General features: G+C 44.9%; 1 protein-coding gene across 2 annotated transcripts; it reads left to right on the top strand.

Annotated features, from left to right (window-relative positions):
* Positions 1-4,666: 4,666 nt before the first annotated feature.
* Positions 4,667-24,791, top strand: ASRGL1 (asparaginase and isoaspartyl peptidase 1; the record flags this gene model as incomplete). 2 transcript variants are annotated; one of them, XM_079708734.1, is made up of 6 exons in its annotated part: positions 4,667-4,862; positions 14,214-14,356; positions 15,115-15,272; positions 23,151-23,269; positions 24,074-24,184; positions 24,586-24,791. In XM_079708734.1, the coding sequence occupies 6 exons, from the start codon at positions 4,670-4,672 to the stop codon at positions 24,789-24,791; spliced, it is 930 nt and encodes a 309-aa protein (XP_079564860.1). The 2 variants fall into 2 exon arrangements, with proteins under 2 accessions (XP_079564860.1, XP_079564859.1); XM_079708733.1 differs by having other exon boundaries at positions 4,670-4,862; positions 24,074-24,253; positions 24,586-24,701.
* Positions 24,792-27,206: the final 2,415 nt, after the last annotated feature.

The following is a 27,206-nucleotide window of genomic DNA, read 5'->3' as shown; positions in this document are numbered from 1 at the left end:
AACTCATCGATACTCTTGAAACATAACTTATTTCCTGCTCCACCTCCAACATGTATCATACATAACCTTTGACCTAAAAAATCTCCTTTATGGATTTTTCTTAGAGGATTAATCAAAAAATGCAAATAAGGACTTATGTATAAAAATGTTCCCTGAAGTATTATTTCTAATAGTACAACATGGAAAACATTTAATAGCATGGAAATGCTCACAAATAATGCTACCTGGGGTGAAAAAGTAAGAAATAGAGCATCTTAATAGTGAAAGGGAGAAATATACCAAAAAATTTAACTGTATCTCCAAGTGGCAGAATTATAGCCATTTAAATTTTGTCCTTTATACTTTGCCATGCTTTGTCTATAACAAATACACCCCTTACCTGAAAATGTATTTTTCAGCTGAAAATGTATCCAGCTTAGACTTCTTAGGGTTGATTAATCTAGAAAAGAATCTTTCCTTATATAAGTATGTTCTCTTATTCAGATGTTGAGCTTTGAATTATAATTACTAACCATCAGTACCCTCAGGACCCCCAAACCTCAGCCCAACCCCTGTCCGATGCTGAAGCCCCCCCATCTGAATGAAGTTGGTCCATTTTTTATTCAATAAGCATTTTGAGGGCTTCCTTGGTGGCGCAGTGGTTAAGAATACAGCTGCCAACTCAGGGCACACGGGTTAGCCCTGTACCCGGAAGATCCCACAGGCCACGGAGCAACTAAGCCCGTGCACCACAACAAGAGAAGCTACCGCGATGAGAAGCCCGCAGGTTGCAACGAAGAATATCCCCCACTCGCTGCAACTAGAGAAAGCCCACGCACAGCAACGAAGACCGAACACAGCCAAAAATTTAAAAAAATAAATTAAATAAATTTTTTAAGTTAAAAAAATACATCTTGAGCAGTTACTGTGTACCAGGCTCTGTGCCAGGCCCAGAGCATAAAGCACTGAACACAACAGCCCAGATGGTGCCCATCATGGGGCTGTTACTACCTCTAAGCCACAGCCCTCAAGTAGGCACCAATGTGACTCTGCCAGGAAAATGGATTCCAGGCACCTCTATCTGAAATCCAGGGTTTTTCTCCCATAGCAATAAGTTGTGCTCACTGATCAGCTCACAAATATCCAGACCACTCCCATTTCATTCTTTCCAAGAGCTATTGCCCCAGACTTCTGGGAATTTGCTTTTTTGAGTTTCTGAACCATTTGTTCTTTATCCAACAAACATTTATGAAAATCTTCAGAGAGCCAGGCACTGGTCTGGCCTTGTGTTGCAAATAGAACTGTCAAGGTTCCTGCCTGTAAGATGCTCATCACTTAGTCTGTGGACAGAAAAGCCCACCAAAGGACTACAATCAGCCCTGGGAATTTCCGTGGGAAAGATGTGGGTGGTGCTATGGCAGGAAGCTTAGCTGATAGACACCTCTTGGAATAGCTGCCTCTTCATTGAGAACTGCTATCAGTGCTGCAAATTTATTTTGGGGGCCTAATTTTAATCGTTCCCAGCCTATTTCAATTCCCCTCAGCCTACCCTCCCAGATGGACTGAACTGAGCACTCTCACACTGGGCACTTAAACAAAAGCTCATTCATCATTCATGGAACACTTGAATGAAAAAAAAGGAAAACCAAAAATGGCACAAATTTCCCAACCTCGTAATCCCCTACTCTAGATCCCATGAAGAAGACTGTCACAAACGTCAGTTTGGATGAGTTTTCAAAGGACAAGATCTCACTAGCTCCTTCTATATAAGTGGTTCTCAACGAGTGGTCCCCAGACGAGCAAAAGCAGCATCATCTAAGAACTCATTAGAAATGCAAATTCTGGGCTTCCCTGGTGGCGCAGTGGTTGAGAGTCCGCCTGCTGATGCAGGGGACACGGGCTCGTGCCCCGGTCCGGGAAGATCCCACGTGCTGCGGAGCGGCTGGGCCCGTGAGCCATGGCTGCTGAGCCTGCGTGTCTGGAGCCTGTTGCTCCGCAACGGGAGAGGCCACAACAGTGAGAGGCCCGCGTACCGCAAAAAAAAAAAAAAAAAAAAAAAAAGCAAATTCTTGGGTCTCCCACCCCCAGACCTACTGAGTCAGAAATGCTGGAGTGGGGCCCAGCAATCTGTATTTCATCTCCAAGTGATTCTGATGCTCAATAAAATCTGAGACCATGGCTCGGTTATATGGCTGTCACCCTTCCCATCACGGGTAGGGGCCCAGGGTCAGGGTCCAGGATTAGGGGCACCATCCCCCAGGAAGGATCTAATGTTGACTGTTCAACCCCAGGACATGACCAGTGCCCACATCTTTCACGAAATTCCCCCACCCTATCTATCAGAGCAGAAGCAATTGTTTATCTGTCCCTCTCTTTCAAAGTTGACACAGCAGAAGAGAAATGGACCCATATTTCTCTCAGTGCCTTGTTTCCTTCTAAGACCTCTTGAGACTTTTATTGACACAGCCAGCTTATCTTCCTGGGGGGGGGCAGTTTAAGAAATCATTACATGTATGACTGGGTCTTACTGACCCATATAAAGTTATGCTTTGATCCATGCCACATATTGAGCCAAAAGTACTCGCTATTTGAACAGTCAACCCTCCATGTAAGGGGAAGAAAAGCAGCTAGGGAGTTAGGTTGTCCTATCATACTGAAACCTTAACCTCTTTTCTCAAACAGTGAATTTAGGTGAATTACAATTATAGCAGGATGAACTGAAGGTTTCCTAGTCAAGATTATGGTATAGCATATTTATGGCTGAAGGAGGCTTCCTTTCCATGGCCTTGACCTTAGGCTGATGTCGAATTTATCTGCATCCCCTGGCTTGCGCTGTCAAACTGGATCCCTAAGAGGTACCCCAGTGATAGAGTAATGTAGGCTGGGATTCAAAGTAGCTGCAGTTAACACAGCTTGAATATGACACACACATTCGACTACCCGGAGAAGAGATAGGAAGATGTTTCTAGAGTGACTTTTGTGTACAACAGTCCAGTGTTGAGAGAACTTTCATAGCTTAATAGCTGTCTAGGGGAAATTTTATAAATAGCAATTGCCAGATGTGGGGCTATGTTAGTCAGAGTGGTCAGAAAGTCAGTAAGATAACTTTGGTTGCTGATGCCTTCTGGCCCGCATCTCTGTGGTCTGGGAGAAAAGGCAGGACTTAAAAAAGGACTGAGTTCTCTCTGCACAATGCCCGCTGCTTACTTCTTCTAATTCAAAGCTTCAGGCCCCGTGAGTTTTTGCCGCTATTTTACATAACAGAATAATGTACCCTTTGGTTCATGTCACTAATCTAGTATCTTGCAGTTGTTTTACTGGGTAGAAGTGCAAACTTCTATTTGAAGGTCACTATGGTAACAGTAATCTAGGGCAGCTCCGGGGGAATACAATCAATCATCTAGGGGGGTCAGAGCCTTTCAGGCTCTGGGGCAGGGAGGAGGAAAAGTGTCACCAAAAAATTAGGTCACTTGTGGTTGAAGGAATTTAGAGCTGAGATCCTGAGGCTCAGAGGAGGGGTTTTCAGACTCTTCAGTGCACCCCAGGCACAGAACCAGACCAATTACAGAGGTTATCTTTCTGTTCTTTACCAAACGTTACGGGGAGACACAATTAAAAGGAAGAGAATAACTAGCAAGTCTGCGAAACATCTCGGGCAGAGGAAGGACTTCAGTGCGTGCAGCGGTGCTTTTCAGTTTTCAGTTACAAAACCGCGGCACATCACTTCTTGTATGTCGCCATCAACACCACCCCTCCGCCTCGTGAGGAGGAGGAGGAGTTCCCCGCATCCCACTAGGAAGCTCGCGTGCACAAAAGGCCAGCATAGCACCTGTCCTAGGAGCCGGGCAGCGAGAGTCGGATCTGCAGTGGCGAGGCCGGCAGCGGGGTTGCGCCGCGGCGGCGCGTTGGGGCTTTACGGTAATTCTCCGCGGCGCGCTGCCCCGCCCTCGTGCACAGGCGCAGAGCCGTTGCCGGCAGAGAGGTTGCGAGCACAGCCGTTTCCAGAGCGGCTTCGACTGGAGAGAGTGGACTGTGCAGGTTCCGAGGCCGACCGGGCGGTTCGGCCAAGCCCGAAGCCCCGGCGTCCGCCTCCTGCGGCGTCCTCGGTAAGTCGACGGCCCTGAGGGAGTCGCCACCCGAGACCCCGAAAGGCACACTCCCCGGTGCCGGGGGCTGGAGGCGGGAGGGCACTGGCGAGATCCAGCCCTCAGGCCGCCCCTGGCCCCGCGGCGGGGGTGGGAGCCGGGGACAAGTCCCAGGGAAACCGAGGCCCGACGTGGGGCCGGGGAGGAAGGCTGGAGCTGCGACCCCAGATGCCATCCCGGCCGGGGGCCCAGCACGGGACAGGAACCGGGGTTACCCGGGGAAACGGAAACCCGATGTCAGTGGGCGAAGAGGGTGCGCTGGCTCTGGGGCGCAGAGCATCCCACCGCCCCCGCGAAGTCGGCAGGTGCCCCGGGCCGGGGGCGGGCGCTCTGGGCTTTTCTTGCAACGTTCAAACCCAGCCGCTTCTGTCCTCCGTAATCCCTGGGTCTCAGGAATTTGCCTGAGGCTGTAAACTCTGAGGGCTTTCCCCTCCCTGCGTAGAAATTGGACCTTGTCCCCGACGGGAGACTTAAGCCCCAGTGCGGTTTTCTTGGACCCGCTTGAAAAGACGCTTTCGTCTTCCTGATGCCTAGAATCCGTCGCCATGAACCCCGCCGTCGTCGTGGTCCACGGTGGCGGAGGCAGCAATATCTCCAAGGACCGCAAGGAGCGGGTGCTCCAGGGCATCGTCAAAGCCGCCACCGTGGGTTACAACATCCTCAAGGAGGGAGGGAGCGCAGTTGACGCTGTGGAAGGAGCCGTGACCGTCCTGGAAGATGATCCCGAGTTCAACGCAGGTAAATTTGCACTGCAACTGGTAACTGATGCCAAACCGGGTTAAGCTTCTACCCCCAGATAAATAGAACCTCTCTAAAGTGTCAATGAATCTCTTCAGCTTTATGGTAAAATCTAATATGCTGAAAAGATTTAGTTTTTCTCTCTTTACCTGTTGACCAAGTTGCTCTAAAGAATTTTAAAATTCATTATTCCCCCTTTTTTCTTTAATCTGCTTTCTAGAATTCACATACCAAGAGGGTTTTTTTTTTTTTTTTTTTTTTTTTTTTGCGGTACGCGGGCCTCTCACTGTTGTGGCCTCTCCCATTGCGGAGCACAGGCTCCGGATGCGCAGGCTCAGCGGCCATGGCTCACGGGCCCAGCCGCTCCGCGGCATGTGGGATCTTTCCGGACCGGGGCACGAACCCGTGTCCCCTGCATCGGCGGGCGGACTCTCAACCACTGCACCACCAGGGAAGCCCCAAGAGGCTTTTTTTATTACATCTTTTTGTGGGAGAAGAGGGTAGACTACTGTTGGGTGGCAACCTTGGGAGCTTCAGGGTATAATTTGAATCGGTCCCCCATACAGGGAGGGCAGGGAGAGACCACGGGAAAAGGCAGACCTCTCCAGATTGGTAGGTGGCAGGTTTAATAAGCGTGGGAACTTACACAAGAGGCTTGCCTTGCAGGATAAGTAGACCTCTGTCCATGCTAACCAGAATCTTAAAAGTTTATATCGTAGCGTTATCTGGGCTCAGTCACATATACCATCCAGATGGTCTCAACACCATATCTCAAGGCTATGTCCTGGGCAGCTTCTGGTGCAAGAAGCCAAGCGGAGAGCACACTCCGAGGAAAGAGGAAGGGGTGAGGGGACTCCGATTGCCCCAGCGCTCCACCCCTCGCGACCGGCTCTTACAATCTCACACACTTTCTCTTCCACAGTGTGCCCTGAGCGGGCAGTAACGGGTGGCTCATTTGGCGGCTGTCTGGCTGCATTGGAGGCAGATGCCACAGCATCGGGCCGATACAGAAGAAAACACGGGTTAAGACAATAATTCCCCAGATCACAGATACCTTTCTCCACTGAGAGCCTCATGATTCAGACCATTGTTACTAAGTCCCCTAGGCTGGGAGCCAGATCACTCAGAGCATTCACTTGTGTCCTGTGATTTAATAAAGGCAACACATTAACAGACTCATCGGGTATGAGCACACAGCATCCTGTTTGGATATAATGGCCTAGGTGCCTCTTTGCAAGGCAGTAATAATGGCCAAGGCCTTTCTGTTTTGGAGGAGAGCTTGTCTCCTTAGAGACATGTCAGTGTGCTGGAAGAACAGGCTTTGTTGGCTGTCATTCAAGGCTTGGTGAGTGCATTTAGTAGGAGGCTCTGTGTGTGCTGTCATGTGCTCTCCAGGCCCATGGAGGGCTCAAAGACAGCAGCCAAAAGGTCATTCCAGTGGGAAACAGAACATGCCCACCTGGCCTTGAGGAGAGGGAAGTCAGCAGCCTTAGGAATTTGACCTGGTTTTATATACCATACATGTTAGCCAGGGGAGGTAGTGCTGTCAGGCTTGAGGAGATGGACTGGTGGCAGGATACATGAGACCAGAACCCTCACCTTCTCCTCTTTTCCAGTGGTGCGCATCCCATTCCAGGTATAATGCATTTCAACGGGCCCAGTTTGGGGCAGGCCAACAGGAACCCAGTGGAGATTGAGTAGTTGCCCTCACCCACCCTGTTAGAGTGTCCCAGTGCAAATTCCAGGAGATAATCTCCTTTCCCAGGTGTGATGCAGTTTGGTGTTCTCAGCACCGTAGCACGTTGATCCATGGTGAAAGTCAGGGCAGCGGCTGTTTCCTGACATACTTTTTTGGTGTCGGTGCTTCCGTAGGGGTCCCCAGTCTGGGATATGGGGCAACAGCCCTACTCGTTGACCATTCAGATGTATGAAAGCCTTGGACAGTACTTTAGTACCCCCAGCCACAGTGGTTTTATCTGTTAGTAATTTAAGGTACTGCTGTAATATTCCATTTTTCCTTTCTCTCAGCCCTGCTGCTTGTGGATTATAGAGGAGATAGAACCTCCATTCGGTGCCATGTTCTTTTGCCCAGTCTTGCATATCACAATCCACAGTCTTTGAAATGTGACCCCAGTCACTATCTATTTGATGAGGGTACCCCTACACGGTACTTAGCTTCTCTAATCCCCTAACAGTGGCGGCCTGGTTTGCATGGGGACAGGGGAAAGCTTGGGTTAAGCCAGATGTGGAGTCCACACAAACCAGGGATTGTTAGAACCCTGTCTCAGAGGGAGGAGGCCAGTATAGTCAGTTTGCCAATCCCTTACCAGTTAGGAACTCTGGTGGGTGGCCTCAGACTCCTTTGGCAGTTGCCATGGGCATTGTTTACAACACACAGGACATGCTGTTATTGCATTAACCAAGTCACTGTATTTCAAGGGCAACCCGACATCTTTGGCAATATGCCGCCCCACCCGAGCTCTGTGGTGGCCACTCTTTCCATGCATCCAATCTGCTGTATCTACTGAAGGGTCAGTTGCTAGGGATTGAACCCAAGCTAGGGCATCAGCTTCCTGATTGCCAGGGGGTGTCAGTGCCTTATGAGCCAGGACATGGAAGACAGTGAGGATTGCCTCAGTCTCTTGCAGGCAAACCCAAATGTCACCTCCACACATCCTGACCCCACAAAGGCCCACTCGTTAATCATCCACCCTTCAACTTCCTGTTTTCAGAGCCATAGGGTTAATCTCTTTAGAACAGCCCAGCTGTCAGTGCAAGGGGTTAGCGGCCAGGGACCAGGAGTAACAACCAGCCAAAGGGCTCTGAGTTCAGCCCGCTGGCTGCTGCAGTTCATCCTTCCTGAGAGGCTCCACCTGGAGCTCTGTGTACACCACTGCTAGGTGGTGTTGCTCTAGGGGCAGTACGTGGGGTTCCTGCCCCCTTCCAGAGCTGAGACCAAAATCCCAGGAGCACTCTCCCCTTCTGTTTTCTCTGCCACAGTGCCTGCCCTATACCTACCAGAGTCACAGACACATCTAACTCAAATGGTAGCCCTGCTTGGGAGACGCCCAGAGCTTTAATCTGCTTCACTAGTGCTTTTGCCTTCTCAAAGGCAGCTTGCTACTCTGATCCCCAGTCTCACACGTGCCCTTTCTTTACTGCATACCATAAACTGTACCCATTTTAAGTTTTGAAAAATGTACATACCTGTGTAACCACACTACAACCAAGGTGTTAAAATTTCCGTCACCCCCAAACATTCCTTCCTGCCACTTTGCAGTTAATCCCCCCCTCCTGACCCCAGCACCAGGCATCCACTGATCTGCTTTTGTCATAAATTTGCATTCTCTAGAATTTCATATAAATGCAATCACAAAGAGTGTATTCTTTTGTGTTTGGCTTCTTTCACTCAAATCAGTCCTTTTTTAGAGTAATAATCATCATAGCTACCATGAGTGTCTACTATGTACCAAACAGTGGTCTAAGAAACTTGCGTGATTAACTCATTTAATCTGCACCATAGTCCTATGAGTTAGGTGTAATTATTATTAGGCTCATTTCTCAGATGAGAAAACTAAGGCACAAAAAGTTTAAGTAACTTGCTGGAAGACACTCATTTCCTCTTTATTTTGAAGTAGAAAACCTAAGATCTAGGGATTAAAACGCTTCTAGGGAATTACACCACCTACCTGATATCTGTCAGAGAAAAGAATTTCAGGAAATCTTAACCAATTAGTCATCAGATATTTAGTAACTGTTCTGTCCCCTTGCCTCTGTTCTGTGCCCTTCAACACTTACACAAAATTTGGCTTCATTACGTAGGCGTTATCAATTAAATCCTTGGCAGTTGGTGATTGATTCAATCTCCAGTCCTCCCCTCCCCAGAAATCAGGGGGTGGGACTAAAAGTTCCAGCCCTTCAATCCTGGTTGGTTCCGCTGGCAACTAGCCCCCCACCTTTAGGGGGTTTTCAAAAGTTACCTCATTAACATAAATTTGGTTTTGGTTGAAAACTGCTTGTTATGAATAACAGGACACCCAGTTCACCTGTATGGATCTGAAGTGGTTTCAGGAACTGAGGGCAAAAAAACAAATATTATAACAAAAGATGCTCCCATTGTTCTGATCCCTTAGGAAATTCCAAAGGGTTTGGCAGCTGTGAACCAGGTACCTGGACGAAGACCAAAATATGTATTTATGATAAATCAAAGTGTCACACCTCCTTTGTCAAAGATCAGTTTATATATTTGTGTGGATCTGTTTTGGACTTTCTATTCTGTTGCATTGATCTATTTTTCAAATTGTAAAGTCAGCTGCAAATAGAGACCATTTTATTTCTTCTTTTCCAAACTTTATGCTTTTTCTTTCTTTTCTAAGATTGCCTGGGCCATCCAATATTATGTTGAATAGGAGTGGTTAGAGCAGAAATTCTTGCATTTTTCCCAGTCTTAGGGGGAAGGCACTGTCTTTCACCGTTAAGCACGATGTTGGTGGTAGGGTTTTTTTTTTTTTTTTTTTTTTTTTTGTGGTACGCGGGCCTCTCACTGTTGCGGCCTCTCCCGTTGCGGAGCACAGGCTCCGGACGCGCAGGCTCAGCAGCCATGGCTCACGGGCCCAGCCGCTCCGCGGCATATGGGATCCTCCCAGACCGGGGCACGAACCCGTATCCCCTGCATCGGCAGGCGGACTCTCAACCACTGCGCCACCAGGGAGGCCCGGTGGTAGGGTTTTATAAGTGCCCTTTACCAGGTTGAGAAGTTCCCTTATTCTTAGTTTTTTGAGATTTTAAATCATCTGTGGATGTTGAATTTTATCAAATCCTTTTGCTGCATCTATTGAGATGACTATGTGGTTTTTCTTGTCTGTTGATATGGTGAATATTGATTGATTGAATTTTGAACCAGGTTTTCTTCTCTGGGATTAACACCACTTTGTTGTGACATGTTATTTTTTACACATGTAAATGCTGGGTTTGATTTGATGGTGTTTTCTTGAGGATTTTGCATCAGTGTTCATGAGAGATGCTGGTCTATAGTTTTATTTTCTTATAACATCTGTCTGGTTTTGAAATGAAGGTGATGCTGGCTTCATATGATGAATTGGAAAGTGTTCCCTCCTGTTCTGTTTTTCTCGAAGTTTGTATAAGGTTGCTATTATTTCTTTGTAAATATTTGGTAGATTGGTTTTTTGTTTGTTTTGATGGAAAGTTTTTAAGAAATGAAATTCTTTAATAGGCATGGCACTATTCAGGTTATCTGTTTCTTCTTTGAGTGAGTTTTGTCAGTTGTCCTTCAAGAAATGTTTCTATTTGGTTTAAGTTGCTGAATTTGCAACATTTCCGTGTTATGCTTTTGATGTCTGTATGGTCTGTAGAGAGGTCCCCTCTTTCATTCCTGATTTTTGTAATGTGTCTTTTTTTTCTTTGTCAGTCTAGAGTTTATCAAGTTTATTGTTCTTTTCAAAGAACCAGTTTTAGTTTTGGGGGGTGGATTTGGTGAATTTTTCTGTTTTTTTCTTTTCTTATTTATTTATTTGTTTGTTTGCGGCTGTGTTGGGTCTTTGTTGCTGCGTGGGCTTTCTCTAGTTGCAGCAAGCAGGGGCTACTCTTCGTTGCGGTACGCAGGCTTTTTGTTGCAGTGGCTTCTCGTTGCAGAGCATGGGCCCTAGGCGCTTGGGCTTCAGTAGTTGCAGCACACGGGCTCAGTAGTTGTGGCTCACAGACTCTAGAGCACAGGCTCAGTAGCTGTGGTACATGGGCTTAGTTGCTCCGCGGTATGTGGGATCTTCCTGGACCAGGGATCGAACCCATGTCCTCTGCATTGGCAGGCGGATTCTTAACCACTGTGCCACCAGGGAAGTCCCATTTTCTGTTTTTCTTTTGCTCTTTTTCTGTTCTGAATTTCATTGATTTATCTTTATTGTTTCCTTTATTCATTCAGCTTGCTTTGGAAATAATTTACTGTTCTTTTCCTGTTAGATCATTAACTTGAGACTATTCTTTTCTAATACAAGCATTTAATGTTTAAAATTTTACTCTAGCACTGCTTTGATTTTTACATGTTTTTACAGGTTGTCTTAATTTTCATTCTGTTCAAAATGTGTTCTAATTTTCCTTGTGACTTCCTCACTGAATCATGGGTTCTTTGGAAGTATGATGCTTAATTTCCAAATATTTGTGGATTTTCTAAATATCTCTCTGTTAATGATTTTTAGTTTAATTCTGTTATGATCAGAGGACATACTTTGTGTGATTTGCATTCTTTTAAACTTCGTAAGGTTTGGTTTTTGGCTCAGGATGTGTTCTACCTTGGCCATTTGCACTTAAAAAGAATATGTACTTGGGCTTCCCTGGTGGCGCAGTGGTTGAGAGTCCACCTGCCGATGCAGGGGACACGGGTTCGTGCCCCGGTCCAGGAAGATCCCACATGCCGCAGAGCGGCTGGGCCCGTGAGCCGTGGCCGCTGGGCCTGCGCTTCCGGAGCCTGCGCTCCGCAACGGGAGAGGCCACAGCAGTGAGAGGCCCATGTACCGCAAAAAAAAAAAAAAATATATATATATATATATATGTACTCTGCTGTTGTTGGATGGAAAGATCTATAAATCTCAGTAAGGTCAAGTTCACTGGTAATGTTCATACCTTCTGTATCTTGATTGTCCATTTCTGATTAATGAGAGAGGAGTATTGAAGTCTTTAATTGTAACTGGATTCGTCTATCTCTCCTTTGAGTTCTGTCAGTGTTTGCTTCATGTATTTCGAAACTGTTGTTTAGCATATAGATTGTTGTCTTCTTGGTGAACTGACCCCTATATCATTACTTAATGTCCTTATTATTATTTAACGTTCCTTATTGTGAAGTATACTTTGCCTCCAGTTTTCATTTGATTCATTTTGGCATGCTATAATTTGTCCATTTTTACTTTTAACCTATTTGCATCTTTATATTTAAAGTAGATTTTTTTTATTGGCAGCATGTAATTGTGTCCTATCTTTTTGTACAATTTGACAATCTCTGCTTTTTTTAAGATTTATTTATTTATTTATTTATTTTGTTTTTTATTTTTGGCTGCATCAGGTCTTAGTTGTGGCACTCAGGATCTTCACTGAGGCATGCAGGATCTTTCGTTGCAGCACGCGGGCTCATCATTGTGTGCAGGCTTCTCTCTAGTTGTGGCGTGTGGGTTTTCTCTTCTCAGGGATCTTAGTTCCCTGACCAGGGATCGAACCGCGTCCCCTGCGTTGTAAGGCGGATTCTTTACCACTGGACCACCAGGGAAGTCCTGACAATCTCTGCTTTTTATTGGGGTGTTTAGACCATTTACATTTAATGTGATCATTGATATGGTTAGGCATAAATTTGTAACCTTGCTGTTTGTTTTCTATTTGTCCAATCTGTTCATTGTTCCATTTCCTCTTTTTCTGCTTTTTTCTGCCTTCTTTTGGAATAATTGAATGTTCATAATTCCATGTTATCTCCTTTGTTGGCCTAGTAGCTCGACTTCTTTTTTTAAAGGTTGTTTTAGGGTTTATAGTATATATCTCTCACTTGTCACAGTCTACCTTAAGTAATATCACACTTCGTGCATACTATAAGAACCTTTTACAGCATACACCTGTTTCCCCTTTCCTAGCCTTTGTACTACTGTTGTCATATGTTTTACTTATGTGTATAAGTTGCCTAATGCATTGTTATTATTTTTCCTTTAAACAGTTATATTTTAAAGATATTGTAAAAATAAAGGGAAAAGGTATTTCTGTTTATCCACATATTAGCCATATCCAGTGTTCATTCTTTGGGGGAATCCTGATGGCTCTTTGCTATCGTTTTCCTTCTGCCTGAAAGACTTCCTTTAACATTTCTTATATTGCATATCTGCTATTGATGACTTTTTTTTAACTTTTGTTATGTCTATAAACGTCTTTGTTTTGGTTTTTTTTTGTTTGTTTGTTTTTGTTTTTTTGCGGTACGCGGGCCTCTCACTGTTGTGGCCTCTCCCGTTGCGGAGCACAGGCTCTGGACGCGCAGGCTCAGCGGCCATGGCTCACGGGCCCAGCCACTCCGCGGCATGTGGGATCCTCCCGGACCGGGGCACGAACCCGTGTCCCCTGCATCGGCAGGCGGACTCTCAACCACTGCGCCACCAGGGTAGCCCTGTTTTGGGTTTTGAAAGATGTTTTTACTGGATGTAGAATTCCAACTTGACAGTTATTTTTTTCTTTGAGGGCTTCAAAGATCTTGCTCCTCTGTCTTCTGGTTTGCATTGTTTCTGACATATCGTTTTTCTTTTTTCCTCTGTACCTAATGTGTCTTTCTCTGGCTGCTTTTAAGATTTTCTCTTTCTCATTAGCACTAAGCTGTTTGATCATGATGTGCCTGAGTGTAGTTTTGTTCATGTTTCTTTTCCTTGGAGTTTGTTGTGCTTTCGGATCTGTGAATTTATAGTATTCACCAAATTTGAAAATTCATCATTTCCTTAAATATTTTTTTTGTCCCTCTATCTCACCTCTCCTTTTGGGGACTCCAATTACACATATACTGGGCCACTTGAAACTGTCCCTGAGCTCAGTGATAAACTCTGTTCAATTTTTTTTCAGTCTTTTTGTTTACTGTGTCTTCAAGTTCATTCATCTTTTGTGCAGTGTCTAATTTGGTGTTAATCCTATCCAGTTATTTTTCATTTCAGACTTCTTTTTTCGTCTCTAGACGTTCTCTCTGTGTCCTTTTCATATTTTCTTCCATGTTCTGGTACGTATGACAGCCGTTTTAACATTTTTGTCTAATAATTCTATCATTTATGTCATTTCTGAGTCTGTTGCTATTAATTGATTTTTTTGTTGTTGTTCCTCCTCATTATGTGTCATATTTTCCTGTTTCTTTGTGAGCCTGTTAATTTCTTATTAGATACCAAACACTTGTTAGTTGCTGGATATTTTTATACTCCTTTAAATATTCTTGAGCTTTGTTCTTATCCCTCTGAGGAAACTGAGTCACATAGAGTTTAAGAATAGCTAGGCTTACAAGTGTTATCTAGGCAGAGAAAGTTGGAGAAAAGTTGCTAGTGGTAAAGAGAACAGAGTAATGAGAGCTAATGGTACATTCAGGGAAACCTAATATTTCAGTAAAATGTTGCCAAGGAGAAGAGATGAAGCTGGAAAAGTAAGTCAGAGGCCAGATCAGGAAGGGCTTCATACCGTTTATTGTGTAGGTCATGGGGTATCAAGTCAGATTTGTGTTTTTAAAAACGTTCCTTTGACAATGGAGTAGAGGATGAATTAAAGTAGGCAGCTTAGGGGAAACTCTGAGCCCATTTCTAAATTCTTAATTCTTGCTTTTCGGCTTCTTTTTGATTTTAGGTTGTGGATCGGTCTTGAATGAAAATGGTGAAGTTGAAATGGATGCAAGTATCATGAATGGGAAAGACCTGTCTGCAGGAGCGGTGTCTGCTATCCGCTGTGTCGCAAATCCCATTAAAATTGCACGGCTTGTTATGGAAAAGGTATGTGGGACTAAACACCCTTTTCCTAAGGAATTGTCACTGCTGCACTTCAGTGACTAAAAGGGTTCTGACTTGTAGGGAAATACTTGAGATCACTGTTCTCCTGAAATTGTATGAAAGAACAAAAACAATGTTATTTAAGTTTCTCAAGGAAACCAAGATTCTGACTCTGTTGATGTAATTTGACTGATGATCACTTAGCCAGTGATTACATTTCACACTATCTTAATGTTTTCATGTTATCTTCCTGTATTTTCTTCAGCCTGCTTTCAACACATGTAACACAACACATACACACTGAACAGACCAACTGTTTAAAATAGCATGTATGGGGGAATTCCCTGGCGATCCAATGGTTAGGACTCCACGCTTCCACTGCAGGGGGCCCAGGTTTCATCCCTGTTTGGGAAACTAAGATCCTGCAAGCTGTGCGGTGCAGCAAATAAATATATACCTACATACATAAATATGTAGATAAATAAATAACATGTATGAAATAAAAACGGATTAAATTCTCTAAATTTAAGATCATATGTAAGTTGAATTCCTAGTAATATTCCATCATCTGGGTTTTTCTGAAAATACAAAAACTCGGAGAGCTAGGCTTTCTTCAACATTCAGAAAAGCAAGCCAGTGGAATTTGCATTTTTGAGGCTTTGTACCCAGAGAGAGTGATTATTTCCACACAGTAGGAACAGTTGAAAAGATTTTAACTTTTTCACAAAACTAACTATTTTCCCATTTCTTTCTGGCTCAAGACACCTCATTGCTTTCTGACTGACCAAGGTGCAGCAAAATTTGCAGCAGCCAGTGGGATTCCAACAATTCCTGGAGAACAGCTGGTTACAGAAAGAAACAAAAAACGTCTAGAAAACGAAAAGCATGAGAAAAGTGCTCAGAAATCAGACTATCAAAAGTAAGTAACATCTGTGGCTCACATTTTTGCAACTTATTCAAATGTGAAAGTTTGACTCATGTCTGGTTATCCACGTTTCTTAAATAAGTCAAATATCACTTGTTAGTTTCAGTTTTTGTACAAAATAGTTCACACTAAGTGATGGAAAAACTGCTCTTTTGACTCTGAAATTTAACCTCATTTATTACTCCTATGAATAGTAACTCAAATTCAGCTAAGAGTTCCTTCTCCAACATGATTTAATAGATGAATGCCGTGTGTTAAGGTATTAATTACCTGCATACTTCTTGATCAGTTTGTTATCTTCGATACACTGCACAGGTTCTCTGTAATGTAGACCACCCTATGAACTTACTTAGGCACCCTTTCACGGGGCAGAGAAATCAGTACAGCCCTTATAAGTGAATTAATCATGTGTTCTGAATTATGTTTTTCTGTGTTACCAATTCAAAAATACCAAATAAAAGGACCTTAATTTAAAGCAAAATTTGAAAAATAAAATTTGAATGTGGCCTGGAGGTTTATAATGGAATATAATCTATTAACTCCACATACCCTTTTAGATTCGTAATGTTTAACCAGAGGTGTACTTTAGTATCACTTAGGGAGCTTTTTCAAAATCTACATGTCTGAGCCCCTTCCCTAAAGAATCTAATTTAGGGACTTCCCTCATGGTCCAGTGGTTAAGACTCCAGGCTTCCACTGCAGGGGGTGTGGGTTCGATCCCTGGTTGAGGAACTAAGATCCCGCATGACGCATAGCATGGCCAAAAAAAAAAATCTAATTGAGTGGAGCTGAGGTGGAGAGGCCAGGCAAGTCCATTAGAAAAAGTTCCCCAGGTAATTCTAGTGTGTCCCCAGGTTAGGAATCTGTTTTACAAGATTGGCCATATGTTGGTAGCTGTTGATAATCTTTACTGAGTGTGCTATTGTGTCTATAGACTAAAGTCACAGGAATGGGGTTGCTTTATCAGTGGTTCATGTACATTTTAAAAGATGTTGCCACATTGCTTTCCAAAAATTCTGCAACAACACACATCTCCACCAGCCAGTACTGCTCTTCAGTATAAGCAAGAGGGACTCCTGCCCTGGGCCCTGCACTTTAGAGGACCCTCATATCACAGTTACACAAAACAGTTGGTTTATTGCAGATCCATGGGACATCTCTGTCACTCAGCAGTGACACAGCATTACCCATAACCCTCATCATCCACTCTTGTGACAAATATCATTCAGTCCCCAAGGAAGTGCTTCTCTGCATCTCTTGCTCTATGTCTTGGAAGTAAAGACCACCTGAGTCAAAAGGTTTGTGGAATATGCCACTGCTGACATCAGAAATAGACGCTGTTTTGGAGTGTGGGGAAGACTTGAACAGCAGAAGGACTTAGGTAAGAGAAAAAGACAATAATTTGTCAAACAAATTCTTGCATAACGAAGTGTTGTTTCCCAGTAGTGCACAGTGTCCTTTTTCTTTCTCCATGTTTCAGTTTGTGGTTCTGGAGTTATTCATGAATTAGTACGATATCTGCAAGACTTGCACGTGAGGGCTGATTCCTGTTACTCTTAAATTTGTAGATATGTAGGTCTAGACCAGCACTGCCCAATAGAAATCTGAGAGCCATATATGTAATTTAACATTTTCTAGTAGCCACGTTAAAAAAAAGTAAAAAGAAACAAGTGAAATTAATAATATATTTAACCCAATATACCCCAAATATTATCATTTCAACATGTAATCAATGTAAGAATTTATTTATGAGATATTTTACATCTTTTCATGCTAGATCTTCTAAATCTGCCATGTATTTTACACTGACAGCATGTCTCACTGTAGACTGCCTGCATTTCCAGTGCTCAGTAGCCACGTGCAGACAGTGGCTGATGTATTGAACATCACAGGTGTAGACAGAACCTGCATGAGGAACCAATTCTTTATGTTGGCAACTAAATGGACACTGAATATTAGACTTATGAATGGTTTTATTCTTATAAAAATACTTAAGATTGAGTTAAATTTTTTTAAATGTTGAAATTTTTAACTTTTAAGTAGTTTTTATGTAAAATGTAATATTCATTAATTATAGTTGATGTTTAGACTTTAATATTAATAAGTTTGTAAATTTTAGGAAAAAACTAACTTTTGAAATTATATCTGCAAATTACTTTTATTCTTTTTTGGGGGATTTGCCCTTAATTTTGATGAAAATATATTCTAATTTTGTACACTCTCAGTATAGTTACATTTCACTTTCTAATTCCTAGATTACTGAAAATGTGTACAAGTCAAGATTTTGATAGAAAAAGAATACCAAAGTGGAATTCACAAAAGAAAAAAAAGCTAAAAGGAAAAAAAGAAGTAAAATATCTTCAAAGAAACAGTCTGCTTTAAAAGTAAGCACTCTTAGACTTCCCTGGTGGCTCAGTGGTTAAGAATCCACCTGCCAATGCAGGGGACACAGGTTCGATCCCTGGTCCGGGAAGATCCCACATGCCACGGAACAGCTAAGCCCGTGCGCCACAACTACTGAGCCTGAGCTCTAGAGCCCACGAGCCACACCTGCTGAACCCGCACGCCACAACTACCAAAGCCCATGCACCTAGAGCCTGTGCTCCAGACCGAGAGAAGCCACCACAATGAGAAGCCTGCGCACCGAAATGAAGAGAAGCCCTGCTCGCTGCAACTAAGAAAGCCCGCGAGCAGCAACAAAGACCCAATGCAGCCAAAAAATAAATAAATGAATAAAAATTAAAGAAAAAAAAAGTAAGCAGTCTTCTTCCAGGATGACCCACATAAAATCCACAAAGAGAACATTACAGGTTCTTTGTTCAATGAAGATTTAATTACTTATCAAAACAATGAAAATTAGTAGGAATAGTATTCTCACCAAATCCACAACTTGAACAATTCAGATGAAATCCCGACAACTTCATGTTCTTTACTGAAGGAAGATTTAATTGCTAATCATAAAGCAATTTAGTGTAATCATACACCAAAAAAGGACACGTGCAATTATTAGAAGCGCTGGGAAAAGGCTGAATAAACAATAGACAGTTGATAACCAGAAAAGACAAAGATAGAAAACATAGATGTAATGTTCTTGAAAGAATAATAATATTTGGACAAGTGTAATGGTACTTTTCATGACCCCATCAACACAATGTTTACGGAAAACAATGGGAAATTTCTAAGGTTAATAAAAATTATTTCAAGCTTTGATAAAATGCCAAAATGTAATTAGGAAAAAAACCTAATGATAAGCATCTAGGAGAGAGAATTCAAATAGGTTAGTTTAATGGGTAATAAAGCAAGACATGAAATCATACATGAAGTTTAAGAAACTCAGTTCAACTAGAGTGTACCATGATCAGAAAACATGTTGAAAAACTAACATTTAAAAGGGAAGCCCGTGATAATGGAGCTAACATGGTAGGTAAATAAAAGGTATGTAAGCACGAACTTTGGCCAAGAGTCCAGAAGTATTCTGTGTGACACGGCCAGCTCACTGTGAATTTGTTTCTAGGAGACATGCCCTCAGCTGCACCAATACTGACGATGCTGTGAGACAGTAGAGGGTCCACTGCAAGAGACTCTAGATGTGGCCGAAGGTGGAACAGCTTAATTAGACTCACATCTGACCTTATAACAGACCTCAGAGATGTGGCGGGAATTCCATCTAAATGCTGTTGAAGTAATGAAATCGAATTTAGATAAGAAGAGTTCAGCAAAAATCACAGAAGTTCCTTAAAGAACAAATCACGGACTTTGACAGAAAGTGAAATTAATTTTGAATTTGCACTGTCTACAGTTACTTAGTCTGAACTATTCCTCTCCATTGATAAGCTTAGCAGAAGCTTTAAAAAAAAAATCTAAGTTTGGCTATTACATTTTCTAAAGGATTAAAAAATTTTTTTTAATTTAGAGAAACAAAGCCAAAAGTGCATGGGAAATATGCAAGAAAAATGACATCCGCAGAAAATATAAGGAAATTGAAACAAAGGAAACAAGAATATTTGCCTAACTTGAAGGAGAAGATTCATGTACAGATGACCTTGAAACCAGTTTCTTTAGAGGCTGTTTTTCTGTTCATTATAAAATCGAAGTATAAGTATCATTTGTAGAGAGATTTGAACAAAATCGAGCAACATACTGCTATTTTCAATTTTCTTTGTAATATACCAGCAATGAAATTTGAAAGAAGAATTTAAGATACTCTGCACTGATTTAAACACTGCTTAAGAGATGACAAAAATGACTATAGTAAGTGATTGTGGTTTAAATGATCAAATTAAAATATTTAGTAAAATCTTCTGTGATAACAATTTATCAGACGTAACCCCATGTAACATTTGAGTGTGGTAATGTAAAAATCAGGATTCATTTCCAAATCTAAGTATGCTTTAAGAGTTTTATATATAGTTCCAATGCTACTGCCTCAGCAGAGTGAAGCTTCTCCAAGTTAAAATTAATTAAAAACTTCCTAAGAACTACATCGCTCAAGAAAAGTTGTGTTGGGTTTCCCTGGTGGCGCAGTGGTTGAGAGTCCGCCTGCTGATGGAGGGGACACGGGTTCGTGCCCCGGTCCAGGAGGATCCCACATGCCACGGAGCGGCTGGGCCCGTGAGCCATGGCTGCTGAGCCTGCGCGTCCGGAGCCTGTGCTCCGCAACGGGAGAGGCCACAGCAGTGAGAGGCCTGCGTACCGCAAAAAAAAAAAAAAAAAAGAAAAGAAAAGTTGTGTAATTTGTGACATTGTCAGTAGAATGCATGTTACATGGAAATGTTGATCATAAGAACATGATCAATGCCCCTTGAGATGAAGGCAATGAAAATTAATTTTATGGAATAAATACATAATAATTTATGATTGTATATGTGTCTGTGTGGGGTTTTCTTCCCCACTCATCCAGCCATCACCAGCTGATCAACAAAGGATACAAATGTGCATGTGAATGATTAAATTGTCATCACTGGTAGTTTGTCAGCTTTCAGTCAAATGAAAGCCATAGCTCTACAGTATTTCTCAAGATACACTTATCACGGTAAGAGGATAGAGCATCTTTATTATTTATAAGTATTACATGGACGTGGGCCTCCACTTGCCTTTGTATTTGTGCCTCAGCCCCTTCCTTGTACGTGTTGGGGGGCTGCCACCGGCAGTGACAGGATCCCTCTTTCCTTATGTGGCGGAAGGGGCTCGCGTCACTGCCCTTGCTCCTCCCTGACAACCGCCGGCTTGGATACTTTGCATTTGTTTGTGGGTCATTCTTTTCCGGGAATTTGCCTATTTTTGTCCTGTGATCATTTTTTCTCTTTAGTTGTTTTGTCCCCTTCCTATCAATCTTAAGGCTATCTTCTCTGCTAAAAAAAAAATTCCCAAATCTGTTGTTTTTATTTGCTTTTACTTTGCTTATGGTATTTTTGCCATTTGAACGTTTTCTGTGAGCAGTAGTACTCTCCCTCTTCTTGGGTAGTTTGTATGACGAGAAACTTAGGAGCCATCCCCTCCCTGAGACATACAGCTGCCTAGATTTCCTTGAAGAATTCTGTGTTTTATATTTAGGTCCTTAGCTATCTGGGTTGGCTTTTGTGAGTGATAGGAGATAGGGTTCCCGTTTCCTTCTAATAGGATACCACCTTTCTCTTTCTAGTCCTTTGAATGCCAGGCTACATCTCTAGCTACAATTTAGCCTCTCCATGTGATTGCCTAACAGATACCTCAAGCTTTTGTCCAAAATTAAACTTCTTTCCCTACCCAACCCCATTCCACACACACCACAAAGCAAAAAATGTCTTCCCAGTCTTCTACCTTTCAATAAATGTTTCTTGCATCCTTTCAGTTTCTGCCTTAGATTTCTCTCTCTCACATCCGGTCCACCTGCAAATTCTGTCAGCTCTGCCTTCAAAATGTCCCAGGTCCAGCCTCCTTCCCACCCTCTCCTCTGGAAACGCCCCAACACAAACCACTGCCTCTCAAGCCTCTTGAGGGGTCTCTGTTTCCTCTCTTATCTCCCTCAGTCCACACACAATAGCCAGAACAGTTTTCCTAAGATGACTCTTTGTAGAAGTATAGCACACATTCCGGGTGCATAGATCGTATATGGAGCCCTGGATGAGCTTTCACAGGGTGGACACACGTAATCAGCACACAGCCCGACGCACCCCCCTCCATCACTGCCCTCCCCACAAGGAAACCGCCTGCCCGGCTTCCAACACCGTGGACTAGTGGTGCCTGTTTTTGAACTTTATCTGAGTGGGGTTGTGTAGTACGTGCTTTTTTGGGTGCCTCTTCTTACGTTTCTGAGATCTGTCTGTCGTGTGTAGCGGAGTCCACCTTCACTGAAGCATAGTGTGTCACAAGTTATTTACTTGGGCGGATGTTTGTGTCATTTGCAGTTTGCTGTTATTACAAGTAGTGCTGCTGTGAACATTCTGTACACTTTCATGGTGAACTTACCTCCACGTTTCTGTTGGACAGAAATGTGGGGATAAAATGCCTGAGTCGGCTTTAGGAGACCCTGTGGGTGGCCTCCCAAAGTGGCCGTGCCAGTCCACATGCCTGGCAGCAGTGAGTGAGGGTCGCAGTCTGTGCCCATACTTGATACCGTGTCCGTTTCATGTTAGCTGTGCCGGTGATGGGCATGGTGGTAAGAATGGTTATTTTTAAAACTTAACTCATCTCGTGACACTTCTCGGTTCAAACTCTCCAGCGTCTTCCCACCTCACTCAGACTAAACGCCCTTCCAATGGCCTGTAAGTAGGATGGATGAGCATGTGATTCAGTATTCAAACTGGAGCTTAGTTTTGAGTGAAAGGGGCACTATTAATTAAGCCGGGACAACAGGCCTAAGTCAGGACGGTCCTGGGAAACCAGGATGTAGAGTCACCCCACTTGTCAAAGCCTCATGGTCTGCCTGCTGGCCGTCCATCTGACCCTGCTGCACGCTCTCCCTGGCTTTATTCTCTCCAACCACAGTGGCCTCCTTGAAGTTCCTTGAACTTGGCAAGCATGTCCTGCTTCAGGAATGTTCTTCCCCAGCAATCAGCATGGCTTACGCTCACTCCTTCAGAGAGGCCCTTAGAAAGCAGCACCTCTCCACCATCACGTGTCCCACGTGCTGCAGCTATAGGCTATAGTTTATTGCTGTTCAGTAAAGCCTGACATTCTTTATTGCTCTGTCGCCCTGTGCCCCAAATGCAAGCTCCGTGGGAGAAGGTACTTTGTCCATTTAGTTTTCTGCTGTGTCCCAGCATTTAGAACAGTGCCTAAAATATAGTTCACTGTAGAATCGGGGTGGTGGGTGTACGGCTGTTAGCGTACAATTGCTTCAACTTTTTTTACTTGCAAATTTATAATAAAATGTTAGAGAAAAAGTCAACTTATTTCGTCTTTATAGCAAGCCCCATGAAATGGGCAAAGGGGTGTGCGGACAGGCAGCAGCAGCGTCACCCGGGTGGTTGTCAGAAGTACACGATGTTGGGTCCCATCCTGTACCTGCCAACTCGGGGTCTCTGGATGGGGGTGCTGAGGATCCAAGGGATGCTGATGCACACGAAAGTTTGAGATGCACTCAATTATTTGTATCCCCATTTTATAGATGGGCAAAATGAGACACGATAAAACTTAACTCAATCACCCAGCTAGAAAATGGTGGTGCTGGGATTGGATGGACCCTTAGAGCTGAGGGCTAAAGGTATGTCCAGCAGTCTAACTAACATGTAGAATGTAATGCAAACAGGCTTTCTTTGCCGTTTCCATGAGTGGGGAATGCTGGAATCAAAGTGTGTCCCATGTGCCATTAACATAGAAGTGTATTAAGCTACCCTGTCACCTGTGGGAGTGTCTCTCATCTTCAGCCACTCTTTGTTGGTTTTTTGGCAGAAACTTGGGGACCGTGGGTGCCGTTGCCATGGACTGCCGAGGAAATGTGGCTTACGCGACCTCGACGGGGGGCATCGTCAACAAGATGCTGGGCCGCGTCGGGGACACGCCGTGTATAGGTGGGCTGGACGGATGATCACTGCCCCTGCCCCTGCCCTCCCCCGTCCTCTCGTCCTCGTTCTCTGGTCTTCGCCTCACCCCCACGCCCACTTCTTTCTTCCTTCATTTCCTCCTCCTCCTGGTGGCAGCTTTAGAATTTCTGGGAGTGGCGGTGGGTTGGAGGGGGTTGCCGAGGACACGTGGAGAAGGTGGCGTGTCCAGCAGGCACCTGTTTCCTAGATGCTGTGTTTTGGGGAGGGGGCGTGGAGGGCTTGGGAGGGAGGTGGAGTTGGGGTCCTGAAGTCGCCGCAGCACCCCCGGTGCCTCTGTCTTCTGTCTAATCCGTCTCAGGATCTGCAGACTATTCCCAAAGGGTTAAGTCCACGAAACCTTTTCCCAGGCATGGGCTCAAATGAGCAAACTAAGAAAGCTGAGAATTTAACTTTGCAGTTATTAGATCTGAGTGGCATGAGAGCGACACACCACCACTAGGAGATAGTCGAAGTGTTCTTCGCATTAACCTCGGAGCACATTATCTTAATTCCCAGGGGTGGGGGGAGGGGCGGGGTGGATATGTCTTACCCTGCGCGCTGGGTGGATGTGCTGGGGGCAGAGGAGGGGCTGCCCTGGTGTCACTGCTCTGGGAAGCCTAGGCCTGCCCCCCACCCCCGACGTGCCCTCCATCCCCATCTCAGGGTATTATTCACACGGTGCTCACTAGTGCACCTTGGCGTTTAATATTTATGTAGCGTTAGACTTGTAATATGTGTGTGAATTTCTTGACGGTTGCCGCTCAGTTAGAAACAATTCTCTTCCTCGAGCAGGATCTGGAGGTTATGCTGACAACGATATTGGAGCCGTTTCAACAACAGGGCACGGAGAGAGCATCCTGAAGGTGAATCTGGCCAGACTCACCCTCTTCCACGTGGAACAGGGTACGCGGAACAAGGCCATTTCCGTCTGACTGGGAGGGGACAGGAGCTGTGTGTAAATCGACGGAGAAGGTTGGGAAACCCTTTCTTGTTTGCTGCAGACGTTGCTTTCAGGTTAACCCCCCTTCTGTTAGGGTCAGGAAAGAAGAGCATTTGGAATACTGGTTGCCTTCTGCCTCCTGGGGGCGGTAGAGAGACTCCGAGCCTGCGTGTGGGAGAAAAGGCAGCTGCATCCAGCGCAGGGAGGGCCTTGTAGGGTGAGGGTCCTTGTCTGAGGCATTGAAATAGAAATCACTTACTAAGAATCTTTGTTAAGACGCTTTGGTTTTTCATGCTGTAAATAATTTTCCCATCAGGTTCCTTTCAGTAACTTGTGTTGTTTCTCAACCTCTCATTGTTTTCAGGAAAGACGTTAGAAGAGGCCGCTGACGCGTCGTTGGGTTATATGAAGTCAAAGGTCAAAGGTGTAGGTGGTGTCATCTTGGTCAACAAAGCAGGAGACTGGGCGGTGAAGTGGACCTCCACATCCATGCCCTGGGGGGCCGCAAAGGACGGCAAGCTGTACACTGGAATTGATCTTGGCGACACCAGCATCACTGACCTGCCCTAAGCCCCTGGAAGCTGTATTCTAGAAGCTAAGACTTAGCTTAATCAATTAGATCTAGAAATGGAAAATTCTGCAGTCTGTCACTCGTTTTGTTACCTTGATCAGTGTTTGGTTGGGGACAGATTCTGAAATGATGTGCGACATGCCCGTGTTAGGATCAAATAAGACTAGTGAAGATGACAAACTCGCTGAGCCTTCCTCGTGAATACTCCCCATGATCTGAGGTTAGAAAGGAGAAACAGCATGATCTTAACAGGACAGAAACGGCCTCAGTGCAGGGAGTGCCTTTTGGAATTGGGGGACCCACTGCAGTGACAGAGGCTGTAGGCACGAGGGTGCGGGGGGCCCGGAGGAGAGCAGCGCTCTGGGGCAGGACCCAGTGCTGGGACGAGGTGGGGAGACAGGGCAGCAGAGCCAACAGATTGGTGAATGTTGCACGTGCAGAGCTCGTTCTGAGCCAGAAGAACATTAGGTAGAAGTATCTCTGAGAGAGAAACTGATTTTTTTAAGAAAGTGCAGATCTTCTCTGACTTACTAACATAGGCGTGTTTCCAGATGCTTTAAAAGAACGCTCTGGTAACCCCTGGCTCTAATCTGCTGATGAAGGGTCGTCATGGAGATTCTGGAGGCCCTCCAAGTCTGAGGGTTTTCTCAGGCTCACACACAAGCCTGCTCACCTTGTGTTTCCCCCCAGCCATCCTCCTCCTCCCAGACCCCCCGGGTCCCCATGATGAGCGATGGGGATCATGACCTCTCCGCCTCTACTACGACAGGGAAGGGCCAGTCAGTGTCAGGATGACCCTGACTTAGTGGCGTCCATGACTGTCCGGTGTTGTGGGTTCCCCCAGCTGAACCAAGTGTCCACTGTGGTCAGCATGGTGAACAAAGGCATTTCCTTGGTGGAGAGTATTCCTGTTAACCTCTTTACACTGGAAATGGTATTTTTGCTGTGACATATCTGCTCAATTTTTTAGTCTGTCAGGGCTTACCTTCTCTCTGGAAAGAAATTGCTTCACTTTAAATTCCATGTGCCACTAATAAAATGTATTTTGAAAGAATAACAGTGTGGGAGCTTCCCTGGTGGCGCAGTGGTTGAGAGTCCGCCTGCCAATACAGGGGACATGGGTTCATGCCCCAGTCCGGGAAGATCCCACATGCCGCAGAGCGGCTGGGCCCATGAGCCATGGCCGCTGAGCCTGTGTGTCCGGAGCCTGTGATCCACAATGGGAGAGGCCACAACAGTGAGAGGCCCGCGTACTGCAGAAAAAAAAAGAGAATAACAGTGTGCTTAGGAGTCACTGTTGACAAAGACCAGAATGTACACGAGCTCCCTTGGTCTGTCAGTTCAGACAGGTAAACTCGTTAAAGAGAGCTTTCAGCATAAGTGTGGTGTGTGGATGTGATAAGACTGCCTGCCTCATGGAGACTACTCGAGAGTTTTCAGAGGAATTGAGTTTTTTGGGGATGGGTTAAGGAAGAAGACAAACCACCACTGCAGGAATCAGCACGGCTTATGGATGCAGCTTCTCGTGTTGGCCGTCCATTGCACGAGACAGTCACGCAGTCCCGGCCCCTGTCCCCTGACCTTCCCTGTGCCCGTGTCAACTGCCCTGAGCCTGAGAAAGAGAGAGGTGGCACTTGAGGCAGAATGGAGTTTGGATCCTGCTTCTCCCCACGACCTGGGTGACCCGGGGCAGGTTAACTTCTGAGAATTTTATCATCTATGAAATAGGTCACTATGAAGATTAAATGAAAACAAAGGACAGCTGCTCAGTGTTTATCTCCAGATCCTCTGGACAAATAGAGAACATGTGGCCAGGCCCAGGAGGGAGTCCATGTGGTTCCGTCCTTGAACACCTCAGGTGCAGCAATCGTCCTTTAAAGCTAAGTACTTTGTTAGCACGTGTATTCGTTTGCTAGGGCTGCACATGCGGTGGCTCACACGACAGACGTTCCAGAGGCGGGAAGCCCCAGGTGCAGGTGTCAGCAGGGTAGCTTCTCCTGAGGTCGCTCTCTCTGGCTTGCGCACAGCCTGTTCTTTGTACGAGTCTGTGGCCAAATCTCCTCCTCTTCTAAGGACACCAGCCACATGGGATCAGGGCCACCTAACAGCCTCATTTTCACCTCTTCAGAGGCCCTGTCGCCAAATACCCGGGGCTTAGGGCTTCAACATAGGGATTCTGAGGGGACACCGTTCGGCCCCTAACAGGAGGCAGAGCAGGACTACATTAGGGGTTGGGAAGGGAGAGGCTTTTGCAGAAGTAACCATCGCTGAGCAGAGAAGGAAGAAGGAAGGAGCGGGGAGCAGCGCCTGGTTTTACGCTTCTCGTTTCTGTTCACGAGGGAAGCGGATCTAGTCACCAGGGGCCGCTGGGGCCTCAGCTCGGGCCACCTGCCCCCTTTGGTCGGGCAGCCCGC

Source organism: Hyperoodon ampullatus (genome assembly GCF_949752795.1).
Source record: "Hyperoodon ampullatus genome assembly, chromosome: 7".
Lineage (NCBI taxonomy): Eukaryota > Metazoa > Chordata > Mammalia > Artiodactyla > Ziphiidae > Hyperoodon > Hyperoodon ampullatus.
Note: the sequence above shows the minus strand (reverse complement) of the source record. Positions and strands in the feature narration are given on the sequence as shown.